The sequence below is a fragment of the Ammospiza nelsoni genome, chromosome 6 (genome assembly GCF_027579445.1).
Source record: "Ammospiza nelsoni isolate bAmmNel1 chromosome 6, bAmmNel1.pri, whole genome shotgun sequence".
Classification (NCBI taxonomy): Eukaryota; Metazoa; Chordata; class Aves; order Passeriformes; family Passerellidae; genus Ammospiza; species Ammospiza nelsoni.
Window position 1 is genome coordinate 166,534 of NC_080638.1, and position 25,163 is coordinate 191,696.

Below are 25,163 nucleotides of genomic sequence, written 5' to 3' on the forward strand. Positions count from 1 at the left end.
TCCAACCCTGAAATCTTATTTTCCCCTAAAGCTTCTCTTCATTAGCAATTTCCAAGTAACATGGTATTTTTACAACATTCAAAAATGTCATGCTGGACTGTGCTACAGAGTAATCTGCAAATATAAGCTTAGCAAAGTTTGAATTGACTTGTCCAGAGAAAAAACCTACAAGTGAACACCTACACCCGCCTACAAAGAGCTAACAAGCCCCTGGCAGCTGCCAGCATCAAAGCACAGCGGATGTTTCTAATACAGGGTAAGGATAACAATATCACCTTCTGTTCTCTCCAGCTTCTTTTCCCTGCAGTCATATTTTGCTTCTTAGGATTTTTTTAGTCTCTGCATCTTCTTGGACAGCACCGAGCCCGACGGCAAGGAGACGAGAGTCTTTCCCTGCCGTGCGGAGAGAACCAGGAAAACAGTTAAAGTAAGAACAGGGCAGTTTGAAATTCATACTTGCAACGAGAAGCAGCGCCTAACCAACAGAACAAAAGGAAACAAAGCATGACACCTGCCTGGGTACAGAAGACATATAAACTCTCCAGGATTTACAATTCCAGCGACCAACCCCTTCAGGACAGCAGCCAAGTGTCCCATGGGGTGGTGCTGCACCAAAGAGCCATCTGAGAGGTTCCAAAGAGTGAAATGCACAATATTTTGCAAAGACAAAAAATCTTGCAAAGTAACAAAAATACAATAGATGTAAACTACAGGGCAAGAGTACAAGTGTTACCTTTGGGAGCTGGAACCATCCAGGTGAGCACCTGATAACTGGATCCTCACCAGAGTTTGAGCCCTTCAGGACACAGAAGGGTTTTCCCCAGGAATTTCACAGACTGAGTTTTGACAGAAGCGCGCTCGCCGGATCCTCAGAAACGTCGCCCATTCTCCAGGCGTCTGGAGAGAACTGCAAATGGCTCTCACGCAGTTTGAGCTAGTTCTGTAAGGTCTCAGGGGGAATTTCACCAGATGCAACCAAATTGGGCAACTCCCAGTGGGACAGAAGGAACCCAAAGCTTGGGTTCGCAGAGCTGCAGCAAATACTGAGGAAACAAACAAAACAGCATCAAAAATAATAAACCATCCTTCTTTTTTCTCTTGCTTTTGTTTTTTTCTTATTCATATCAGCACAGCAATTAAAGAGAAGGTGAAAAACTCACCATTACTGAACATTTCATCACCTGTAAGCTGAGCATCCTTAGCACAGAGGACTCCAAAGTTAAAATTCACCCATCCCTGGGAAAGAAAACCAAATATCGTATGATAAACAGTCAAACAGCAGACATAAAAATTTGCTTCCTCTAAGGACTTTCAGGTACGTATGTATCTTTGCATTACACATGAGAACATACACTTTAGACCATCACCTAATACATAATAATTTACCTTTAAATTTTGATAGTATAGCATGAATTTTTTACTTAAATTGGTGATCTATTATTGTTCAGTTGGTGCCTAAAAGTATTTCTGCTGTCACGTTCAAAAAAACATGAATTTTTTTTTTACTGTAAGGAGCAATTGATTTCTAAGTCATCACAAGCCCATCAAAACACAAAGCTCTGTTCACTGGACGGCTCTGTGAGCTAGAAGTAGTTAGGCTTCTACTTCCCTCTTGTTCTTCCAGAACCAATAAATCCTGTCAACAAAACCAGGATCTTTAGCCCACTGCTGTGAAAGATTCTACAAGGATGATGGCTTGATTTGTGTTTAGAAGTTTTGATTTGAAATGGCCAGACCAATGGATAAAGACAGTGTAAGTAGTATTACACATTACTATTATTATTATGTCTATTATTATTTTTACTAGTACTACTACTATTATTATCACCTGCTACTGGAAGAAACAAACCAGTAGTACCTACACTTAATTACTTTTATTTCCAGAAAATAATAAAGAAAAAGAACCAAACCAAAACAAGTCACTTCCTACCTTTTATATCAAGGGATGAAAAATTTCTCTTGGGCTCTTCTCCAATTTATCAAGACTCACAGCACTGAAAGGCAAACAAAACAGTGCTTTATAGAAGGCCAAGTGCACATTGCAAGGCTGAGCCACCAACTGATTGCAGTGACAGCAGTTACAACACGAATCGTTCCCAGAGCCTCTGTTCCATGGAATGTTCTGTGGAACTGCCATTTCTTTCCCAAAATACTAACTTCCAACACTTCCTAAACGTATTTGGTATTTTAAAACCACAGAAGTTAGCGAGACTCTGTGTGGAGGTCAGGTTTAAATTTATTTCCTTCTAAAGCACAGAGCTCTGTTCCATCACCCTTCCCTTCGGCTCTACGCTGCATCGTGGTGAGCATTTGAGGAGGGCTCAAGAACCAATTCTATTTCTCTCTTTTTCTAGCTCTCTCTATTCTTAAATCATTCCAGACAAGTCCAATGAAAAATGACAAGTTCAGCATCAAAGTCACACTTTTTCCCTTTGTCTGCTCAAGAACAGGCTCTAAATCCACTTCTTGCTGCCTTCAACGATTAAGACTTGCAAAACCATTTTTACATGTTTTACAGCTTTATCATAAAACCCACAGAACGCAAGCTCTCAATTACAGGAAAAGGTAATTCACAGGCAAATATCTAAAGGGATCACTTACTTGGAAATACATACCTTGACAGAGATCGCACTGAGAACGTTTCTGTGGGACTCTAAGGGAGACATATTTTCTGGGTACCCTGGAAACAAGAAAAGCTAGAATATATTACAGGACATCCCCACTTTTTCTACATATTCAAATAGGATTTTTAATAAAAACAATTCAGTTAAAAAAAGAAGGAAGAAAACCAAGGTGATTTTACTCAGCTATATTTACTCCCGATTTAGAGCAAAAAAAAAGTCACGGGTGCTGCAAAGAAAAAAAAAGTGAACCATAAACGCCTACAGTAGAATTTTAAAACAAGTGCTTGGATAAAAGAATCTTATGGAACGTGAAGTAGAAAAAAGTGAAACCACTATCAGACCTGCCACTTTTCTCACCATTGTACAAGAACATCCTAAAAGCAGTATAAAGTCACTGCCTAAAACCGGTCATGGGATGTAACCAAGAACAATTTAGGCATTTGCTAATCTAGACAGAAACCTTCTCTGGATGCTAGTGTCAAATCACAAGTTTTGTCTTTCAGAAGCTCGACAATGCTGGAAAGCATTTTCCCTGGGGCTCGGGAGGGCAGGGGCGGAAGCGGGGATGAGTTTGCAGCTCGCACCTGGGCCATCCGAAGGGTACAGCCCGCCGGCTCCCTGCGCTGGGCATTCTCCCGGCCATCTCGGGCTTTACCGCTCAGCGCCGCTCCGTCCGTTTCCACGGCGCAAAGAGCCACGAGCACTAACGCGGGCAGCAGCCCCGTCACGCCGCCGATATCGCAGCGCTCCCTGCTCGCAACGCCCGACACGCGGCGGAGCCGCCTCCGCCCGCAGCACCGGCAGCAGCCCGAGGGAGACGGCTGCGGCTCGGGGGCTCCTCCGGCGCCTCCGCCAGCCCGAGGGCGGCCGCCCCACCGGGACCGCGGCAGCGCCCGGCGCCGCTCGCCCGCGGCGGCTCCTGCAGCTCCCGGCCCGCGGCAGCAAAGCACCGCCTCGCCCTCCGCCATCGGCGGGCGGCAGCGCCCCCGCCCCCGGCACCGCTGAGTGAGGCCGACGAACCGGGCGGACGCTCCTTCCGCGCTCCTCAGCTCCACGCGGGCGCCCACACGGAGCCTTCGCCCCTCCAGCGTCGCCGTCCCGCGCGGGAGAGGCGCCGCCAGCTGCCCGCGCACAGCCCCGCGCGGCCGCCTGGCACGCCAGCCACTCATGGGCCGCGTCAGCCGTTGCGTCACACGCCGCGCCGGCAGCACGGCCTGCCGGGAGTTGTAGTCTCGGGCTGACAGCCACGGCGCCGTCCCGCGCCACCGGGAGCTGCAATCCCTCCCGGGCATCAAACGGCTCCTTCGCCCCAGGGCGGGGAAGGACCCGAGGCAGCACCGCTCCTCCCGAATGCCCTCTCTTTTTCCCTCCAACTCTTTTTTCTTTTTTCACTCCGGTTTTCAACCCTTCCCTTCCCTCTTGCTCTCCTGCTTCCTTTCCTTTCCTTTCCTATCCCTTTCCCTTTCTTGTATTTCTGATCTTGGTTTATCTTTCTAGCTTTAGAATAAAACAGCAGCAGTAGAAACTTGTCAGGATACCTGGGAGTAAAAAAAAAACTCCAAAACGAAAATGATTTAAAGAAAACTATTTATTCCCTGGGAGCCTGAAATTTTCTACTGCTGCACGTGACATAGAGCTTTTAATCCCTTCTTATAGATAGTTGATATTTGATACTTACTTTATACAGCGCCCCCTGCCGTCTGTCCCGGCGCACTGCAGCCCCAGCGCTCCCTGTCGTCTGTCCCGGCGCACTGCAGGCACAGCGCCTCCTGCCGTCTGCACAGGCGCACTGCGGGCAGAGCGCTGCGGCGGCGTTCGGTTCTGTTGAATGAAACTCGGCTGAATTCGGCTCGGTTCGGCTCTTGGTCTAAACTCGTTTCAGTTCGGCTCTTCGGCCGAACTCGGCACGATTGGGCTAAACTCGGTCATATTCGGCACATTGTCTAAAAGCGGCCAGTGTCGGCTACACTCGGCTATCATCGGCTCTTGGTGTAAACTCGGCTGTTTTGGCCACACTCGGCTCTTCGGTTCAAGTCGGCTGTTTTCGGCTCCACTGCGCTCCTCGGGGAAACTCGGCTCTTTTCGGCCACACTCGGCTCTTCGGTGAAACTCGGCTGTTTCCGGCCACACTCGGCTCTTCCGCTCTTCGCAACTATTCGCCCCGGCTCGGCTCCCTCAGGGCGGGAAAGCGGCCGTGACAGGACCCCGGCACAGAGACCCGTTTACCCACATGCCTGTCACAAACCCGCCAAAATACGCTCGCCCGCGGCGCCGCTGAGACCACGGCGCCTTTCGGCTACATCTAAAACGCCACAAAAAATCCCACTGGGGCCGCGCCGGCTTCGGTCTTACACGCAGGCAGCCCTGAAGACGGACTAAGGCCTTCAATTTACGCGCCATTTCTGCCCCCATCTCGAGAAGGTCAGCCAAAAGTCCGCGACACCCGCGACTCGCCGCTCCCAAGATGGCAGCCCTCTCGGTGCAGGGCTGCAGTACCGCGCTCTGCCCACAAGGCGGCAGCACTGCCGCCCGCCCCAGCCGGGGGCGCAGCGCGCCTCGGGGCTGCGGGCAGCGAAGGCGGCAAAAAACAACAGGGGCGACCCCCGACAAACACTGCTCGGAAATAAATGCCAAAAACCCGCCGCTTACCCGACATGACCCAAACAAGCCCCGTTGTTTTAAATTAGATTTAAATACATTTGATATTTCTATTTTTCGTATTTATATTCACATGCATATTTATAGTGGACATGGATGCAGTATGTCATTTATACACTATATTATGTCGATTCCTTATACTATATTATGTCTATTCCTACTAATAATATTTATTTATCTTTTGTGGTTTTATAAATATCTTTATGTATTGATTCTATATTTATATTTTTAAAATTCTATTTCTATAACACTTTTATTATTTAAAATTAAAATCCCTTTCAAACTCAATACATACAAAAAAACCTTTCTTTTACACTATATTGAAATATTTTTATAGTTATAGCTTGCATGACTATATTCAAATTTATATTTATAGTTTATATTGATGCATTACATTAATAACTATATATAATATGCACCTTATTCAAAACTATACGGGAATTATTTTTTAAATTATTTACCATATCTACTGCTACAACTTCTTTTTCCCTTATATTTCTAATTTTTATATAAATCTTTAATGTGTTTACTATTTATTTCTATACTTATATTTCTGCCTTTATATTATTTGTATTTGCAATTTTTATACTAAAACCCCTGCTTTGGCAAAGAAAAAGCAAAACCATTCATTATTTTAAACTACCTAAATTTTAAAAAATATTTATATTTATCATAATATACAACAAATGATAGATATATATAGATAGATAGATCACTTCCGTATTTATATCTATTTTATATCGATTTCCTATAATATTTTTAATGAGATATATACAGTATTACTTGTATTATATAATGTATCAATTTATGTTATTTTACATTTACAATTTATTATTAAATTTTTTATATATCTGCATATAGTTGCAATACATTTATATTATTGTATTTTTGTTTGGGTCGTATTTACATTTATATTCTCTATTCATATATCTATAAACATACACAATACTCTATTAAAATTAGAATAACTTATTGAAACATATAATGACTTAAGTTACATGTTAAATTTTAAAATTGATCGAATATATAAAAATAAAATTGGCTCATTCCCATTGCTACACATCTATTTCTTTTGTTTCAAGAGAGTTAGAGTCATAATTGTATATTTAAAATCCAATTCCTAAATGAAATGACAGAACAAACAGCACCAAATTCCCACCAATATCTTCCAAAAACATCAAGGAATCTCCAACAGCCAAACAAGTGTCAGTGAAAAAACAAAGAACACTCTTTACAATAACAATTCTCATCACGACAGAAAAATGGAACCAAAATAAAAGAAAATCCTATAGAAACACACAGAGCAAATTACAAAAAGTACTTAAAAAAAGTCAAACCAATCTACTAAACTCAAGACAGTGCCACTCATCCTCAACGTTACTAAAAAAAAAAAAACACAAAAAACCCCCAAAATTCTCCAAAATTCTACCTCTACACTAACTCAAAGAATAAACAATCCTCTGTAAAAATAACGTTAAAACCTGAACTAATTAACAAAATGGAAAAACATCTCAACCACTAAAAACTAAGAAATTAACTACCCAAATAAATAAATACTTTAAAAACCCACCATATAAATACCCATGTTCCCAAAAAAAACCCTGATAAACAATACTCAAATACATTAAAAGACAACAACAAAAGAAAATAAAGAAACCAACAACAAGAATAATACCAAAAAACAGATAAACTTAAATCTGCAACAAAAAAATTATTCCCAACTGAATAAACCCATAGTGCCTCAAGCGATCAAAATAAAAATACCACCTAGAGACAAACACAAAGACTAAAGACATACGTAACCATAAACAATGTCCCCCAAATTACCCGTAACCATAAAACATACACTACAATCGAACAAACCAAACACATAAAAGCCCTGGAAGACGATAAACACACATGCAATTACCGAGATTAAAAACCCGCGGCTATGAACGACACGACGCTACCCCAAGGCCCCCAAAACAAACACTACACACTCACGCTAATAAAAGCCGCCGCAACAGAATTACAATGCGAACCGCTGCTTCGCGCTACGACCCGTAAAAACCATTGCGCGCCCTTCTAAACATAATACCCAGGAAAAAAAAAAAAATCCGACTACAAAACCCAATCCAAAACAAACCTTTACCAGCCCTACCGGCACCGAGAACCGTGCCGCTCGGGAAGAACACCGCATCCCTTAGCGTACGCCCGCTGCAAACCGAACCCAGCCACGCAATCAACGCCTCCAAAGCGCCTCCGAGCCGCGGCACCGCCGAGCTTTGAGCGGCCGAACCCCGCGCTCGCTGCCGGCCCCGGACGGAGCGCGGCTCCCGGCAGGGAAGCGGCTCCTGCGGCGGCTGCTCCGGCACGCGGGGCCGGCGCCGTCCCGGGGAGCCCCGCCCGCTGCCCCTGCCCGGCGGGGCCGGCACCGGGCCCGGGGCTCCCGGCGGCGCCCCGGCCCCGCGCCCGGAGCGGACGGAGCGGCCGGCACCGCCCGGGCCGGCGCAGCAGCGCCCGCGCCGCCTCCGCCGCCCTCGGCCGGCCCGGCCCGGCTCCCCTCGGCTCGCACCGGCGCGGCTCCGCCACCGCCGCCCTCGGCCGGCCCGGCCGCGCCGAATCCCCCGTGCGCCCCGGCAGCCGCCCGGGCCGTGCCGGCAGCGCTCCCGAGCGGGAACGTTCCGGGCCGGGCCGCGGGCACGACGAGCGCCCTCCGATGCAGCGGCACAGCCCCATTGCAGCCCTGCAAACGCTGCCGGAGCTGCGGCTCCCCGCAACGCAACCCCGAAACCGACGCCGCAGGCGGGGCGCACCTCACTCCAACAAGGGCAAAGAAATGTGTTCTCCCCTCCAATTTCACCCCCTAGGAGAGCAGAAAAGAAGGGGCGCTCCTCAAATGAAAGCCTTCGACTGATGGCAAAGGGCGATTTCGACCTCCATTCAAACCCTTCAAAAGGAGGGACACAAGGGCTGCCCCCTCCATTTAAACCCGAGGGTGATGAAAATGTGGTGGCTGCCTTCAAATCAAACCCAGAATACCACAAGAATACTTTCCCCATTCCCCTTAGAATAGAACGCCGGGATTCCCTGTCACCCCAGGGATACCCCTAACAGCCTGGAAAAGGCAGCTTTTCCCGCAATCAACACCCTTAAAACCACAAGTCAAGAGGGATCCCCTCAGTTCAAACGCAGACAAAAAGAGAAGAGGAGCTGCTTCCTTCTCCTTAATCCCTTTTGTCTTCATTAGCTCCATTTTTGTTCCTGGGGATCCGGGGAGGGACTGGCAAGATGAAATTGCAAAGGGGAAGGAGAAAATTCCCCGCTCCAAACCCACACGGGCTCACCTGTTCGGCTGCTGCTCCCCGGCACAAAGATTCGTCCCTCGGCGCCTCCTTTAAGCGATGCTCCGCGGATCCAGGCGCGGATCCAGGTGTCCCCCCGACCCTGTGAGAAGCTCCCGCAGCCCTTCCACGAGACAGCGCCGGCAGCGCCCCATAAACCCCTCCACTGAGCAGCTCCGTGCAAAAGGGAGCCGAGGCAAAGCCTCCCCCTAAAGCAGCCTGGCCCCGGCAGGAGCCGGCCCCTCCTCATCCTCGCACTCACACCTGGGCTGCTCCGAGCCCCCATCATATATTTTTCATATTTATATTCGCATTTATATTTAGAATTTATATTACTGTATAATAAGCATTATATTATATATTGCATCTCTTCATGTTACTTACATAGATTTCTATTTCTATTTCTATTCATAGTTTGGCATTATATCTTTTTATCTCTATATATTTATTATATATTTCTGTATGTCGATTTACATTTCTATAGTACTTATATTATTTAAAATAAAACCCCTGCCTCTAACGAAATAAAAAGCAAAGACACCCCTTTATTTAAAACACATTTAAAATTTTAAAAATAATTTTGTTTGTCATAATTCTATTCACATCTAGATTTGTAATTTTCATTTGTTATATTTGTAGATATTATATATATTGGAGAGAATACCTTTTTATAGAATAATAGATATATTCTTTTGACACAATATATTTCTTTTACTTATATTTATATATATTAAATATTTATTGATATCGACATATATACGATATATTTGGATTTCTATTTCTATATTTTTTATTAAATCTCCAGCCTATACCCCAATAAAAGCCAAACAATCCCCAATGTATTTAAAGTATATTTAAACATAAATCCTGTCACAGCTGCATTGCACAGCAGTGCCCCAAGCTAATCTGACACTTGTTCATCTCCTGGACCTGAATCTGAACCCGCTCACCTTGATCGCACCTGGCAGAACCATTTTCGTACCTTTTTCTGGCATTTCTTGTTTTTGTTTTTTTTTTCTTGAGTTTCTGTGGCCTTGATTGCCTCTCTTTCTTGCCTTGTTTCTTGGGGCTTTTACTCCCTTTTTCCTTGATTTTTTTCTGGCATTTTTTGGGGTTTTTTCTTCGTTTCTTCTTGCCCATCTTGGTGTTTTTTTCTGGTTTTATCTTGCCCCCTTGGGTTTTTTTTCTGTTTTTCTGGATTTTTCTTTGCCATTTTGTTTTGTTTCTTTTTTTTTTTTTTTCTTGGATTTTTTCTTCCCCATCTTGGTTTTTTGTTCTGATTTTATTTCTTGCCCATCTTGGGGTTTTTCCCTGGTCTGTTTTCAGGGATTTTTCTTGCCCATTTTGGGTTCTTTTCTGTTGTTTTTTTTTCTGGGTTTTTCTTAGGGTTTTTTTCCGGTTTTTTTTCTGGGATTTTTCTCGCCCATCTTGGGGTTTTTTTTTTGGGGGGGGCGGTTTTCTCGCCCATCTCGAGGTTTTTTTCTGTGGGTTTGTTTTTTGTTGTTTTTTTTTTTTTTTTTTGTTTTTTTGTCTTTCTTCCTTCCTCCCTGCCTGTCCTTCCTTCTTTCTTCCTTTCAGTTCCTTTCCTTATTTTCTTTTTTTCTTTTTCTTCCTTTCTTTCCCTGTATTTCTAATCTTGGTTTTCCTTTCTAGCTTTAGAATAAAAAAGCAGCAGTAGTAACTTTCAGGCTACCTGGGAGTAAAAAAACTCCAAAACGAAAATGATTGAAAGAAAACTATTTATTCCCTGGGAGCCTGAAATTTTCTACTGCTGCACGTGACACAGAGCTTTTTATTCCTTCTTATAGATAGTTGATATTTGATACTCACTTTATACAGCGCCCCCTGCCGTCTGCACCGGCGCACTGCGGGCAGAGCGCTGCGGCGTCGTTCGGTTCTGTTTAAATAAACTCGGCTAAATTAGGCTTGGTTCGGCTTAGGTCTAAAATCGTTTCGGTTCGGCTTTTCGTCTAAATTCGGCTTTTCCGGCTCTTCGGCTGAACTCGGCCCGGTTGGGCTAAAGTCGGTCATATTCGGCTCTTTGTCTAAATGCGGCCAATGTCGGCTACACTCGGCTATCATCGGCTCTTCGTCTCAAGTCGGCTGTGTTCGGCTACACTCGGCTCTTCGTCTCAAGTCGGCTGTGTTCGCCTACACTCGGCTCTTCGTCTCAAGTCGGCTGTGTTCGCCTACACTCGGCTCTTCGGCTCTTCGGAACTATTCGGCCCGGCTCGGCTCCCTCAGGGCGGGAAGGCGGACGTGACAGGACCCCGGCACAGCGAGGCGTTTCCCCACATGCCTGTCACAAACCCGCCGAAATACGCCCGCCCGCGGCGCCGCTGAGACCACAGCATGTGTCGGGTACACTTGAAACGCCACAGAATATACCACCGGGGCCGCGCCGGGGTCGGTATTCCATGCAGGCAGTCCACTGACACCCACCCCGGTCCTCCACTTCCCCGCCCTTTTCGCCGCCCTGTTGAGAAGGTCAATTACAAGTCCGCGACATCCGCCACGCGCCACTCCCAAGGTGGCGGCCTCTCGGCGCAGGGCTGCAGTACCGCGCTCTGCCCACAAGGTGGCAGCACTGCCGCCCGCCCCAGCCGGGGCCGCAGCGCGCCTCGGGGCTGCGGGCAGCGAAGGCGGCAAAAAACAACAGGGGCGACCCCCGCCGAAAACTGCTCTGAAATAAATGCCCCAAAACAACCGGGAAGAGGAAAAAAAAACTTCTGCCTCTAATCTAATAGGATAAAACAAAACAAAACCCCAACAATTTCTTAAAAAAAAAAAAAATTAAATCTTAAAAAAAAAATTTTTTTTTCATATTAATATTCACATTTCTATTTAATAATGTATATTGATGTACACTGTCCATTTATGCATTTGTTTTTATGAATACATTTCTATTCCATATTGCATATATCCCTAAAACTTAAATTTATTTTTATATTTTTTATACATATTTTTACATAGTAAGTATTTATTTCTGTTAGGATTTTTACTTCTGTAACACTCACAGTACTCAAAATAAAACCCCTGCCTCTACCCCATACATGGCAAAAAAAACCCCTTTCATTTCAACTGTATTTAAATAAAAAAAAAAAAAATTCAAATTTATATTTAAAATGTTTACTGATGTATGATCGATTTTGCATTCATATTTAGCGATTTATTTATGAATTTATATTCTATGTTACATGTGTTCCTATTACTTTTATTTTTATATACTTTTACTCATATCTTTATATATTTATTATATCTTTCTGTGTTAGGATTTTTACATCTGTAACACTTACATTATTTAAAATAAAACCCCTGCCTCTACCCACATTAAAGCCAAAAAGAACCTCAGTCTTCTCAACTGTATTTAAATATTTTTTAAAATTCTATTTTCCAGGTTCATATTCACTTTTACATTTAAAATGTATACTAATGTATACTCTTATTTGTATTCTCCATTACATCGCTTCCTATTATTTATATTTATTTATATTTTGTGTTTATATATATATATATTTATATCTCGATTTAATATCTCAATATTAAGAAATATGTAACAATAATATCTACATTCATATTATTTAAAATGAAAACCCTGCCTCTAACTCAATAATAAAAAAGACCCCAACCCTTTCTTTTAAAGAATATTTAAATAGGTTTTATCCTTATGTCTGATTTTTATATTCATATTTGTATTTATAATAATGTATATTAATGTCTATTGCTTACTTATACATTTATCTTTACCAATGTCAAGTTATAAATAAATTTACATTCTATACTACATCTGATGCGAGTACTTATTTATATATTTTTATACATTGATTAAATATTTCTGCGTCAAGATTTTTACTTCTCTAACACTTATAATATTCAAAATCAAACCCCTGCCTCCACTTCAATAAAAGCCAAAACATTCCCTTTCCTTTACACTATATTTACATATTTTTATATTTATATTCCCGTATAATGTTATTTATATCTGTACTACAACTCTTCATATTACTTACATATATTTATATATAAATTTATATTCATGCTTTAGCAATTTCTCTTTATATATTTATTATATATTTCTATCTTAAGATCCACATTTCTATATTATTTATATTATTTAAAATAAAACTCCTGCCTCTAACCAAATAAAAACCAACGACACCCCTTTATTTGAACCAGATTTAAAATTTAGGAAGTAAATTTATTTTTCAAAATTAGAATGAGATTTATATGGATATTTTTATTTATTTTATTCATAGATATTATATATATTAGAGAGAATACCTTCTAATAGAATCATAGATATATATTTTCTGTATTATATATATTTTTTTACTTTTATTTATTAAATTAAATATGTATAGATATTTGTATTTCTATATATATTTGTATATCTGAATTTATATTTTATTTCTATCATTTATTTAAAAACCCCAGCCTATAACCTAATAAAACCCCCAATTTACTTTTACTCTATTTAAATATTTTTATATTTACAATCTATATTTATTTATCTTTGTATATATATATATGAAATAGACTATCATTTACCGATATGATAATATGTTCCAATTATATACCATGTATTATAGTTTTATGTATGTATCTGTTATCTATATTTATGTTTACCATAGGTTTGTGTTTTGGGGCCCGTGGCTCGGAGTTGTCAGTTGGCTCCTGAAATTCCACGACACGCAGGATGGTTCCCAGACCCAAGGTGGCGCCGGTGCCAAGTGTGGCTGGTTTGATGGTACCAAGCGGCTCCTGCAATCTGCCATCCAGAAGTGGGGCAGGTGAATTTTGTTTGCAAGGGAAATTAGTCAAGGTTTGTGACTGGCAGTTCTTTTTGAGCAAGATCAAATCATTATGCAATGGGAATTTCAGAATTTTTTGGGAGGTTGGCATAATAGCAGGCAGGGGTATGATGTGAGTCTGCCTCCAGGACTATTCATGACTTCTATTATTTCAAAGCTGGCATGGATTGGGATCTCTTTAATGTTTTATTTGTTGAACTATGGCTTTTTTGAGCCACCTCACCTGCTGTGATGACTCATTTCAGTTGCACTGAACCCAGACCTCTTGTCTAAAGCTCAGTGGAACTCAGCTTCTCCATTTCACGGGAGATCTCATTATTTCCTTTAAATTGCCCAGTACACAGCTAAAACAATGTTTTCTCCTTAAAAGACACAGACTATGAAAAATTACAATTCAGAAGCGAGGTCATTCCAGAGATAAATTTGGAAAGAACCATCAGGGTTTGACAAAGATTCATGTTTCAAGAAAAAGCACCCATCATTAACTCAGATGCAAACACAGCTAATCAAAGCATTTACCTGCTCAATTAATATGCAGACATCACTCTGCTCTATCAAAATAATCTCATTTCTTCCCCATCAGCCTACACCTATTTGTGCTGAAGGTAAAATGCATCCACACAAAGAATTTCAAGAGGAATTTTCAGAGCCTACAGGTTAATTCTGCATTTCAATTGAAAATTCATGTCTTAAAACAACTTTTTATTTAGCACTTCTATCAAATTGTATAATTGTTAATTAGTAGCTCTCTGTTAATTTTAAGTGGGGTGTGTCATCCTTCTGGAACCAACTCCACTGAGAAATCCTGCAGGTCATAAACTGAAACCAGGAGGAGATTGGGGAAAAAAACCAAACAAATTACATGTTATTAACAGCAAATGCAATTTCTGTTTGTGATGAATAATTGATAATTAATTATTAATAAAATGATTCTGTTTTCTGTTATGCACTGTGGTGGAGGTCACATGTCTAAATCTAAATTTGGGAGCTGAAAGTGGGAAGTTGGTATGAAATATGGAAATTTGACCAACAAGGAACTCCAATGCAGTGAAATCGACTATAAAAGGCAGGAAAAAAGACAACTCAGCTAAAAAAAATCTAAACTAAAAGAAGAAATGGCAGAATATTCAAGAACATTTATGCTTGAACACCAACACAATTCTCAATCGTGTGCAACAATGTGATTTATTAGTATACATTTCAAACAACACATTAGATGTTAAATCCAGCTTTTTGTATGACCTTTCATGATACATCAGTGATGAAAATCTGGGTTTTTTTATCTGACATAAATATCTGCTGTAAAAGGGGAAGACCTATGGCTTTAGTGGCTTTTACAGATATTTGGAGCAACCTGTGTGAAAACAGGTTGAATTGAAAAGAATTCACACACACAACTCTCTCAATATTTCTGAGTATCAGTGGTTATTGACATTAACACTGCAGTCTAACTACTACTGCCAATAATATGAGAATATTTCAGCTGCCCTCAGGCTTCATAATTTCAATTCACTGATCTCAACAGAGCCCCTCAAAGAGCTTTATGTTTGTATTCAGAGAAGTAGTGGAGGGAACGCTGTCACTGCAGACTTTGCTGGCTAGATAAGCAAAAAGATTTGCTTCTCCAGAGCAAACACTCTCATAAGCACTTCAGCTATCAGAATGCTAAACACACAGAGATGGAGGTGCCAAATGTGACAAACTGTGGCACACCCACAAGTGAGTGTCTGCCTCCCTCTGCCGGATCTCAGCTGTGTAGCTGTGATGGCCCCAGCATTGGAAAATGCACCCAAAAAACACACACAGGCAACTTCTGTGTCAAAACTCTGCTCTTTGCATCATCTTGTCTGTCCATATGCAGAGCAACTGCAACTGCCCAAAAAACACACACAGGCAACTTTTATCTCAAAACTCTGCTCTTTGCATCATTTATCTGTCTATATGCAGAGCAACTGCAACTGCACCCAAAAAACACACACGGGCAACTTTTGTCTCAAAACTCTGCTCTTTGCATCATTTATGTCTGTCTATTCATGTCTGCATCATTTATGTCTGTCTACATGCAGAGCCCAGGGTTAAGTGTTTCCAGTTTTGCTACCAAAGTTTCAAGGCCAAAGGTGGAAGGCAGGTGTGTGAACTGTGTGTGACACTATAAATAAGGCACAGGGATCTTTGCTAAAAGCAGAATTTTCTCACCTCTCACAGCATGGCAGTCTTGATGGGCAGAAAAGAACTGTCTGAAATTCATCAAAGGCCAAAAGGTCCTGCAGCAGGCTGGGGGCCAACCTGCTGGAAAGCAGCTCTGGAGAAGGACCTGGAGGTCTTGGTGGACAAAAATATCTGTCCCTGAACCTGAAGTGTGTCCTGCAAGCCAAGAAGGCCAATGGCATCCTGTGGGGCATTTTCCCTCCCACCACACCCAAACATTGCCAGCAGGTCAGGGAGGTGATTCTGCCCCTGAGCATGAGGAAAAATTCTTTACTGTGCAGGGGACTGAGCACAAGAACAGGATGCCTAGAGAGAATCTTGTTATCAGACATCTGCTCTGATCTGTGTTTATTTCAAATACCTGTGTTCCATTTACAAAATATGCAACCTGTACTGGGATTGCACTGGTACTGGAATTTTAATTATTTAGGCACATTGCATGTAACACAACTCTGACTTAGAACTCTAACCCTTAACACTGTGCTGTAAAATAAAATACTGAGTGACTCCTGCCACTACTTTTCTGTCCCCACCACTTTTCAGGGCACTGACTGTCACTCTGGTGACAGCCAGCACCTGTAGATCTGACAAGTTGCAAAACATTCACATCAGCATTGCCTCACAGCTCAAAGCACTGCACTTAAAAGTGCACACAAGTTCTGCTTCTAGAAAATCTTTTGAGTTTATTCAAGGGAAGGATTGAAAAATGGAATTTACTCCAGAGTACACAGCAATCCCTTCGGGTACTGCTGAAGCCTGCTCAAGGCTGCATTAGTAGTGCAGTGGGATTTTCACCCCTTTTTAAGTGAATTTATTGATCCTGAATAACCTCCACAGCCCCTGCAGTCACCAATACTTTATCAACAGCACTGGTACAGGAGCTCTATTACTAGGGCTGTCCAGAATACCTCAAATCAGCCTAAATCCATGCCAAAAGTCCTCCTGCTGGAAGCCTGAGAGGATCTTTTTGGCCTGCTCTGAGCTCCACAGAAGCAATCAGCAGTGCCCTCACATTTTGCCTAGGGCTGGAGGAGGGTTGCCATATTTAATGGAGAGAAGCCAGGCTAAAGAAATAATTACCAACCACTATTAATGACAGGTCCCATCCTCAAATACAAACAAGCAAAATGGGGAGAAGGTGAACAACTATCCCCACCCACCAAAACCCCCAGAATCCTCAACAGCAGACATGCAGAGCATCAGCCACCCATGCACAACCACCTGAAGATGAATTTTCCCCTCATTTAATCACCAAAACCCTTCCGTTGTCAGTATCTGGCTTATTTCACTTACAGCCTTGAAGAAAATCCTCAAAAAGTTGAAAACTTTTAGGATAGTTGAAAACTTTTAGGACAGTTTCCTCTCTTCCTTTAACCAATGCCATTTCCAGAGTTTACTGCGCCCTTTCAAACACCCATTCTTGACCCAGATATAAAACCATCGGGTTGAGGTTTTTTGAGGAGGACGGGTGGGTTTTGGTTTGGGGATTTTTTATGCCTCCAACTATCCCTGGCCTTTATTTTACTCATTGCTACTCGATATATTTTGCATGTACCAAAACCCTCTCAATTGACTGGTGTCTGTGTTGGTTTTTTTGTTGTCGCATCGCGACTTTGAGGGATTTGTTCCTTTGTGCAGCAGTGACTACACCTGTACTTTGTCTGACTCCTCTAACCTGGCTCCATTTCCATGGGAAAACTGGGAAGATGCTGGTGTTATAAATAAGGAGCTTGACGAGGCCAATATTCAAGCAGCAATAAATTTATTAATTAATGTGGTCAAGCATGAGCAATACAGCACAGGGTGCAGTGGAGGAAGTTTTCCCTCCAACTGCACACCCATACTTGAGGCTTACAGGTATTTATAGGGGTACTCATCAGCTTTCTCAGCAGTTTCTATTCCAAATTTTTATGTCACAATTCTATACACTACTGTGGTTTAGTTTTTCTCAGGATGTATCCCAAAAGGAGTATTCCCAGATGATGGTGGTTGGTTTCCAAAAGAAGGAAGAAGTCTCCCATCTGGTGAGGTCCAGCTCCCCAGATGTGCGTCCACCTTTTAATTGCAAGGACTATAAATCTCATAACAGTGATGTCCAGCTTCCCTTGGTCGAAATTATAAATCCTTGAGTTAATGTTCATCTTCCTTTCTCAAGCTGCTTTTCTCTGTTTGGTTTCCGTTATATATATTCCAAAGCTATAGCTTCAAGGATACAAGCAATATTCTAAAATTATACTGCAAAAGGTTATTATTGCAGAACTCTTTAAGGCTTAACTACAAGCAAAGAGCAACATCCTTAATGCTTTAATTCAAATGCTCCTAAATTGTGAAAAATGCACGTATTTTATGATTGGCTTTTCACAAATATTAAAATGAATATTATATGTGTTGTGTTAGAAAGTGATGCCGTATTAATTCTTAAGTACTGTGTTAAATATGATTTTAGGTTATAAAAAAATGTTAAAATAGAAACGATGCCATGTAGGATACTTTTCTTAAAGGAAGGACTTGCACTGAGATAGCAACCACAGGACACCTGAATCTTTCAGAGAAAGAGAACTTATTGCTCCATTATCAGAAGAAATGAACTTCTTCCTGCCTTGAAGGTGCTGTTTTAGGATTCAGAGGAAGAAGTTGATGATGACCAGAGAGAATCCTGTGTTTTAATGGAATTTATGCATCATGTAACAAGACAACCAGTATGAATATGCAACAGGCTGTTGCTTTTAAGGGTTGATCCTTTTGTCCTTTTTCGGGCTCGTGCTGCCCAGAAAAAGGCACCTGGACCTCCGTAACTCTTTATCTCTATTGTCTCATATTGTCCTAATTCAATTTGTCCAAATTGTTATTAGTCCTATTTTATTACTCTTTTTTATAACCATTTTATTACTACTAAACTTTTGAAATTTTAAAAAGAAGTGATTGGCGTTCTTCACATAAATCAACTAAGGCTAATTGCAAACAAAAGATAGGTTCAAAGGCCTTCTTCCATGCTTTACTTTCCTCAGTCATTATTAGAATTCGTCTTTAGAACTGTCTTTAGAGGTGGACAAAAGCCTCGTCCAGGTGTGTTGCTGTTGTCAGATGTATCAGGGTGGCATCGCTGACTGTCTGGATAGATGCAATCGGCTGCTCCCGGCCGGGGTAGTCAAAAGACATGGTTTGGATTTCACAATATTTTTATACCATACATTAATAGCATGAATTATCTCTACCATATATTACATACCTGACATGAAACACGGCTTTGTGTTTCACACCAGGGAGCCTCGGGGACAACGGTGGAGACTGTCCCGGGGACACCCGCGGGGCTGTGCCGGGTGTGAAAAATGCATGTATTTTAGGATTGGCTTTTCGCAAATATTAAAATGAATATTATATGTGTTGTGTTAGAAAGCAATGCTGTATTCATTCTCTTAAGTACTGTGTTAAATATAGTTTTAGGTTATAAAAATTGTTAAAATAGAAACGATGCTATGTAGGATGCTTTGTTTAACAGAAAGGGCTTGCAGCGAGATAGCAGCCACAGGACACCTGAATCTTTCAGAGAAAGGAAATTTATTGCCTTCTTATCAGAAGAAACGAACTTCTTCCCGCCTTGGAGGCGCTGTTAGAATTAGAAGGAAGAAGCTGACGCTGACCAGACAGAATCTTGCGTTTGAATGGAATTTATGCATCATGGATGGGATGTATGAATATGCAACAGGTTATTGGTTTTAAGGGTTAATCCTTTGTTAACGGGTGTCCTTTTTCGGGCTTGTGCTGCCCAGAAAAAGGTACCCGGCCGTCCATAACTCTTTGTATTTATTCTCTCATATTGTCCTAATTCAGTTTGTCCAAATTGTTATTACTCTAATTGTGCTACTATTTTTACAACCATTTTATTACTATTACACTTTTAAAATTTTAAAAACGAGTGATTGGCGTTTTTCACACGAGGATAACGGCGGGGACTGTCCCGGGGAGCCTCGGGGATACCCACGGGGCTGTCCCGGGGATAACGGCGGGGCTGTCCCGGGGAGCCTCGGGGACAACCGCCGGTCTCGCCGGGCGGTGCCGGGCGCCGCGGGGACAACGGCCGGCTGCAGCGGCAGTGCCTCGGCTGTGCCATGACCGTGCAGCGCCCGTCGTGGCCGCCGCTGTACTTCCCGCACTTCCACGGCACGGAGCCGGTGCCGCGGCCGGCGGGCGGCGCCTGGGCCCCGCTGGCCGCCCTGTGCTGGCCGTGGCAGCCGCTGCCGGCCGCGGCCGGGCCGCCCCGCTACGCCGCGCTGCCCGCGCCCGTGGTGCCGGAGCCGCCGCGCCTCTGCTGCCCGCCCGCAGCGCCGCGGGCCGGGGAGGTGGCGCGGCGGCCCCCGGAGCTGGCGCAGCTGCAGCTGCAGGAGGAGATGTGCGAGCTGGGCATCCGCCTCAAGGAGCTGGAGCTGGCGGCGCTCATCGGCGACGGCTTCGATGCCAGGCAGTGTGCGTGCGCCGCCCGCCGCGCCCGGGCTGCGCGGGGCGGTGCGGGAGGAGCTGCGGGCATCGGCACCGGCACCGCCCCGCACAGCCCGGGTACCCCGGCAGGGAGCCCGGAATAGGGCAGGATGGATGTGGGGCGGGTTTGGGGTATCTCCGCCCCGCAGCGCCCTAGCGCCAGCCCGGGGCAGCGCAGGTGCGTGCGGGGACAAAAGGCATTAATTGTCCCGGGTCAGCCCGGTCACCGCTCAGGGAAGCCGGCTGAGGGCACGGTTAGAAGAGTCACGCGAACTACGGGTGTAGTAGTCACTCGCGTAGTCACAAAACCCCCAAAGTCGTTAAATGACAGCAAACAAACCAACGCAGGCATCACTCAAGCGAGAGGGAGTTGGTACATGCAAAATGTATGGAGTAGCAGCGAGACCCTGCGGTTGTGCACCGGCACCGGCCCCGCAGTCCGGCCGCGGGTCCCCCTGGCAGGGAGCCCTAAAGCAGGATGAGAGTGTGAGGCAAGTTTAGGGTATCTCTGCTCTGCAGCGCCCTAGAGCCAGCGCGGGGACACTGCGAGGCGGCACTGCAGGGACAAATGGCATTGATTGTCCCGGGTCAGCCCGGTCACCACTCAGGGCACTCCCCCGCACACCACAAACCACGTAAAACAACGACGCATTAACCAGACAACTAGCATTGTAATTGCCATCTTAACCACCATGTCCGTCATCCTCCTTCCTATATCCCCTATCATCCTTACCATCGTCTGAGAAATTTAGGATTACCTAAGGAGTCACACGAAGTACAGGTGTAGTCACTGTCATAGTCACAAATCCCCCAAAGTTGTTAAACGACAACAAACAAACCAGTGCAGGCATCACTCAAGCGAGAGAGAGTTGGTACATGCAAAATGTATCAAGTAGCAATGAGACCCTGCAGTTGTCCATCAGCTTTGATGTCAAATAAAGGCCAGGGATAGTTGGAGGCATAAAAAAATCCCCAAACCAAAACACAACTGGCTCCCCAAAAACCTCAAAACAACACACACCAAAAGAAACCACCAACCAAACAGAAACCCTCCTGTGAATTTGGCATTTTAATTTTGCAACCTGCTGGCCATGAAGAAAATGCAAGGAATAAAATAGTTCAGCAGATGATGGTGGTACTGAGAGTTCAGGTGGGGAGGCCAACAACTGTAAGGATTTCATGCTCATCTTTTCCTCCAAGGTCAAACAAACCAACGCAGACATCAGTCAAGCGAGAGGGAGTGGGTACATGCAAAATGTATAGAGTAGCAATGAGACCCTGCAGTTGTGCATCAGTTTTGATGTCAAATAAAGGCCAGGGATAGTTGGAGGCATAAAAAAATCTCCAAACCAAAACACACCTGCCCTCCAAAAAACTTCAACCCCTTGGTTTTATTTCTGGGTCAGGAATGGGTGTTTGAAAGGGTGCAGTAAACACTGGAAATGGCATTGGTTAAAGGAAGTGAGGAAGGAACTGTCTTAAAAGTTTTTAACTTTTTGAGGATTTGATGTAAAATAAAGGCCAGGGATAATTGGAGGCATAAAAAAATCCCCAAACCAAAACCCAGTTCCCCCAAAAAACGTCAAAACAACGCACACCAAAAGAAACCACCAATCAAACAGAAACCCTCCCATTAAATTATAAGTGAACTTGGCATTTTAATTTTGCAACCTGCTGGCCATGAAGAAAATGCAAGGAATAAAATAGTTCAGCAGATGATGGTGGTACTGAGAGCTCAGGTAGGGAGGCCAACAACTGTAAGGATTTCATGCTTATTTTTTCCTCCAAGATCACAGGAAACTTTCAGGAGTGCAAGAGTTACAGGAACACAGGGGAAATGCCCATCAGATACATGCATTCAAAGCAAAATCTCAAAAGAAATTCCACTTGGTAGTTTGCATGTATTTTCCCCTTCATTATAGCAGTACACACCACTTTCCATTTTTAATACCTAGTATTTTGAGAAACTCTAATTTTCAGGTATTTGCTAGCCAAGGCATTGTAAGGATTATTAGTTTGCTTAATACATTATTGGATTTACTTAAAAGTACTGTAAATTGTTAATGACATCATTAATGACAATTTGTGTTTCATTCCTGTTTAGATAAAATCCTGAAGGCACTGGAAGAAAAGAAGATACAAAGCATGAAAGCAATGCAGAACATGAAGTAATGTCCACCAACACACTGTGGATTATTTCAGCTGGATATTTTGCCACTATGACTGTGGATTGTTTTAATGAGTCTTTAATATTGGGTTTCTACTCACCATATGTTGTTCTCCTCCTCTTAAAAGTATAGCATATTGTTGACTTCTTTTGTGTATTATTTGTCTGGTACTAGTTACTGATAACACTACTGTGTATTTGAACCTTTTTCTTTTTATCCAATTACTTTATGCAGGAAGCATATAATATTTTCTTCAAAAACACTGAGAAATTAACACTGTTTTTGTCAGGATTCTCAGCGGTCCATATCTGCAGCTGGGAAACGCAGAAATGGCAAATATAAAATATGGTTGGGTTTTGTTTTTTTTTAATTCTAAGTATATTAAGTGCAATTTTGAGTAAACAGGTATGGCCAAAAGTCCTAAGCCTCTAAACCAGCTTAAAGAACTACTTTCACCTTAGCATAAAAAAACTTTTTTATAATCACAGTGTATTCCTTTATAACCATAAAATTACAGAAGCTGTGACTTGAGTTGGTTTTTAACAGAGCAGGCACATGACATTTAGTGTTAACTGATATTTTACCATAATTTTAGGAATAACAGTGCTTGGGCCAAAGCCTGTGGCAGTTTTTGAAGTGACAACATCCTTATGTTTGGAAGGTACATCCTTTCATAAGTAAAAATGGACAGAGGCAGGGATGGCAGACTGAAGATCTGGACAGCATTCAGCATTCAAAAATAATGTCACCCATTAAGAACACCACAAAGGAGCAAATAGGCTCATCAGACTGATAAAAAAATACTGATTACTTTTTCCTATTCCATTTCCAAAGCAGTAGGTGGCAGCATGAAATAATAAAGTTACCGACCCTGAAGCTGCAATATTTTGGCAAAGAGCTTTATTTTTAGGAGGACTATTTTAACCTCTGTTTATTTAAACTGTGTTCAAATTACTCAGCTGTGAAATGTTTTAATACAATCCAATATCAAAAATTTATTTCCTCTTACTGTTTATTGCAACATTCATCCTTATAGGACCTCAATCTTTCTAGCCAGATTTTGATCTACTGTACACAGAGTTTATATATATTTTTTTAATCTAGTTTATAACTCCCATTTGTCAATCATCAAATTACAGCAATCACATTTTAATGTGATTACAAATGAACATTAGAAATCTGGGCTGCAGTGTTTCACTGCTCCCTCTGCAGAAAGAGGATAAAAAGTCTCTCAAAGGGTTTTGAGGCTTAAGTAGAAATGGTCAATTGCAGTGAAAATGTGAATGGTTAAGCTGAAATTGTTGGTTTCAATGAAAATGAGAACTGGTTTAGTATCCAAATTAAATATCAGAAAACAAATTTGGATTGGACAAAAAGGGCCATTACACAGAGGCCTTCAGAGGCTTTGTGGGCAAGTGAGGGCTTTAAAATCAAGGTAGGTAACAGAGGAACTATCTTGATTGTCCCAATCTCCAGATCAGTTTAGTTCCTAAACCACAATAAATTTTCCAAGGTTACTGCAAGGGCCTACAGAGGTTTCCATTACATGGAATTGCTGCTTCCTAACAATTACTTCTCAGCTTTTACCAAGTCTTTGACTTTACATCCAGCTCTCATCAGCCATTATTCACTTTTTTTCTTTATTCCTTTGTTTTCTTGGCTTAAACAGACCTGCTTCCCACGGCACACAGTTGAAATATTTTCCATCTGTTGTTCTGTTTTTCATATGGCCTTTATGTTGAAACAACACTTGGAGTTTAATTACTGGATGATAACACAAGGAATAGCATCAATTAATGTGTAATCTCAGAGCTGCCTGGGATCACACATCTCCTGAAAAAATCATCTGGACCATGGCATTTAGCAGAGTGATCACCCTTGTGTCACCCACAGCACTCCTCCATCAGGATGCTTTGGTCAAAACCTTTCCTTTGGGGAAAAAAATAAAAGGGGGGAGAAAAAGGCTATTGGTGCATAATGGCAATTAGGCTGATTTCCATTTGCCCCTAAACATTTAACTTACTTACCTTTACTTTTCTGCTCTGTTTCCACCTGATCTTCTTAAATCCAGTAATTTGCTCTCATCTGAGGGCTTATGGTTTCATCTCAAAGCTGGTCTGTTTATCATTCCCTTTGTAAAAATTAAGCCATGTATTAGACAAAATAGAACAGCATTCTTACCACATTTTCCTTTATTCACAAAGGACGTGCCATTCATTTTTTAATTGTTTCTGTTCTCTTAGATTGCTCAGGGGAGGCTAAACCTGGCATTCAGATGAAGGAACAATTCAGATCTCTCTCATGTAGCTGCCTTGTGACTCAACAAATCTATCCCTATTGCATTCAAGGCAGAAATTTAAGGCTACAAATTTGATTCCTAGGCAGAGATCTCCAAACATCAGTAGGTTGCTCCAATTTCTAATCCCAAATAAGGCAAGCCTCTCAAAAAGCAGAGTGTCACACCTTCCCAGCCTGAGCCTGCACCTGCAGTGACACCCAGGTGCTCCCCAAGGAGAGCTTCAGGTCTCACTTGTGAAACCTCAAATGGCCTTGGCTGCTTTATGGTGGGCAAAATGAGATACAAAGCTATTCAAGAACCAGAATGCATTTCAACTTTATTTTATATCAAACGGTTGGGTCCATTAAATTTCACACTGCTGTGTTTGAGTTTGCCACATTAAAATTCTCCAAATAGATATTCAGCCTTATTACAATGGATCATTAGAATTTAAATTAATCTTCAAGTCAAGCTGCCTTAATTAGTTCAGGGGCAGATTAGAAAGGAAATCCAAAAGCAGTAAGCCATCATGAAATGATTTTTCTGCTTTCAGCAGCGTCTTCTGCATTTTGGATTCACCTGCTCTGAAAATTCAGAGCTAATATCTCAAGGGGAGG

The 25,163-nt window shown here is 42.5% G+C and overlaps 1 protein-coding gene and 1 long non-coding RNA gene across 2 annotated transcripts; one reads left to right on the forward strand and one right to left on the reverse strand.

Annotated features, from left to right (window-relative positions):
• Positions 1-840: 840 nt before the first annotated feature.
• Positions 841-1,986, reverse strand: LOC132074931 (uncharacterized). The gene is made up of 3 exons (XR_009418679.1): positions 1,931-1,986; positions 1,161-1,236; positions 841-1,043 (listed from the first exon to the last, which is right to left on the reverse strand). It is a non-coding gene; the product is annotated as an uncharacterized LOC132074931 (long non-coding RNA).
• A 17,747-nt stretch (positions 1,987-19,733) lies between these two features.
• On the forward strand, positions 19,734-22,272 carry C6H11orf91 (chromosome 6 C11orf91 homolog). The gene is made up of 2 exons (XM_059473676.1): positions 19,734-20,088; positions 22,205-22,272. The coding sequence occupies exons 1-2, from the start codon at positions 19,734-19,736 to the stop codon at positions 22,270-22,272; spliced, it is 423 nt and encodes a 140-aa protein (XP_059329659.1).
• The last annotated feature ends 2,891 nt before the right edge of the window (positions 22,273-25,163 follow it).